The sequence below is a fragment of the Eimeria mitis genome, genomic scaffold (assembly GCF_000499745.2).
Source record: "Eimeria mitis Houghton genomic scaffold, Emh_scaff212, whole genome shotgun sequence".
Lineage (NCBI taxonomy): Eukaryota > Apicomplexa > Conoidasida > Eucoccidiorida > Eimeriidae > Eimeria > Eimeria mitis.
Genome location: NW_013570444.1, coordinates 9,033 through 10,640, shown reverse-complemented (window position 1 = coordinate 10,640; position 1,608 = coordinate 9,033). Strand labels below are relative to the sequence as shown.

Below are 1,608 nucleotides of genomic sequence, written 5' to 3'. Positions count from 1 at the left end.
ATGCAGGCCTTCCAGGACGCGCTACGTTGCAGGTTTATCCCGAGGTCCGCAAGGGAGCAGGCTATGGCGGAACTGAGAAAGCTTAAACAGGGAAAACTCTCAATAGAGCGTTGCATTGAGAAATACCAGTCTTTGGTGAACCGAAGTCCTATGGTGGATGCGGAGCTCCACTGCAATTGGTTTATAGCGCGGCTAGCCCCCGAAGTGAGGCAAACAGTGACGTGCTGGGCCACGGACAGGGAAATGAGGAGCGAAAAAGTGGAACTCGCTGACATGATGAAATACCTCCCCATAATGGAAGGAAAAAAAGCCACATCCACAGCCTTAGCTGAAAAAGAAGAAAATTGGCCTAGGAACGATCCCGATTTGGAATCAATGGATATTGGGGCTGTGAACACCAAGCCAGATAAACACGGGGCTAGAGGCGGCTACCGTCAGCAGACGGCGAACTCACCACCTAGAAAGCAAGACGGAGACTCTGAACGGCGTACTTGCTTCTTCTGTAGTAAACAGGGTCACGTATTTCGAGATTGCCAGCTTATGAAAAAGGCTACGGAACAATTGAAACAAAATCCCGAACAGCGCCGCCAAGGGAACAAACAGAGCAAGCAGCCAAACGCCCGGGCGCCAACGCAACGTGCGGCGCAGTGAAGGGGCCACGGGAGATAACGGCCGCACTTACAGACCCACCTCAAGACAATTCAGTACTTGTACAAGTACGAATGGAGGTACACGATTTAATGGCCCTACTCGATACGGGATGCGAAGTGGATATGATATCGGGAGCTGCAGCAAGGAGATGCAGCCTACCGGTCTACTCATTGGCGCAATCTCTGAGGCTACGCTTCGCAGATGGCAGGCAGGATACTAGAATCGACAAAACTATGGGCGTAAAATGCTCCATCAGCTCCAATACAGGGCACATTCCTATGACTAGGGACTTCTACGTTGGATCTGTTCACCACGGCATAATCCTAGGCACGCCATGGGTGACCCAGTGGAAGGCGCAAATGCGTTCCTCTGATGCTGCCATCGAGGTCATTCCGCCTGGAAGTGATGAGTGCACCTCGCAGCTCTCCCAACGGCATTTCCATCCTCTATGGTTCGAGATGTGGAGACCGTGTCCGAAGAAAAGGGGAGCGGCGAGGCTCCCGCACTGCGCAGAGGTGCTGCAGAGAATAATGGAGACACGCACGCACTCCGTCGTGATGGTCTGGTGAAGACCGCATTTTTGGGGGAATCGATCCAGTTAACACCCGAGGAACGGCAGAAGTAGGCAAAATTGAAGGAAGAGTTCTCAGACGTACACAATAACAAAGAGCTACCGGCGGGCAGGCCACCCGCCGGACGCTCTATGCACCCATCGAACTCATCCCTGGCTCAGCCCCAAGCTTTGTTCCACGGTACAGACGCCCCCGCACCTTGAAGAGTAAATTGAGCGCCAGGCAGACGAACTTCTGAAAAAGGGCAAGGTTCAGCCATCAACTAGCGCCCTTGGGCACAATCCCGTGCTGGCGAAGGAAAAGGACGGCAGGTGACGCATGTGCGTCGACTTCAAGCCCCTCAACAAGATTACAGTGAAGCAGAAGTTTCCGATGCCCAGAGTGG

At 53.4% G+C, this 1,608-nt stretch overlaps 1 protein-coding gene across 1 annotated transcript; it reads left to right on the top strand.

The window, feature by feature from the left end:
* Positions 1–1,220, top strand: EMH_0003610 (uncharacterized protein; the record flags this gene model as incomplete). Its single annotated transcript, XM_013496463.1, has 2 exons — positions 1–433; positions 649–1,220. 2 exons carry the CDS (start codon positions 1–3, stop codon positions 1,218–1,220), a joined length of 1,005 nt encoding a protein of 334 aa, XP_013351917.1.
* Between the last annotated feature and the right edge of the window lie 388 nt (positions 1,221–1,608).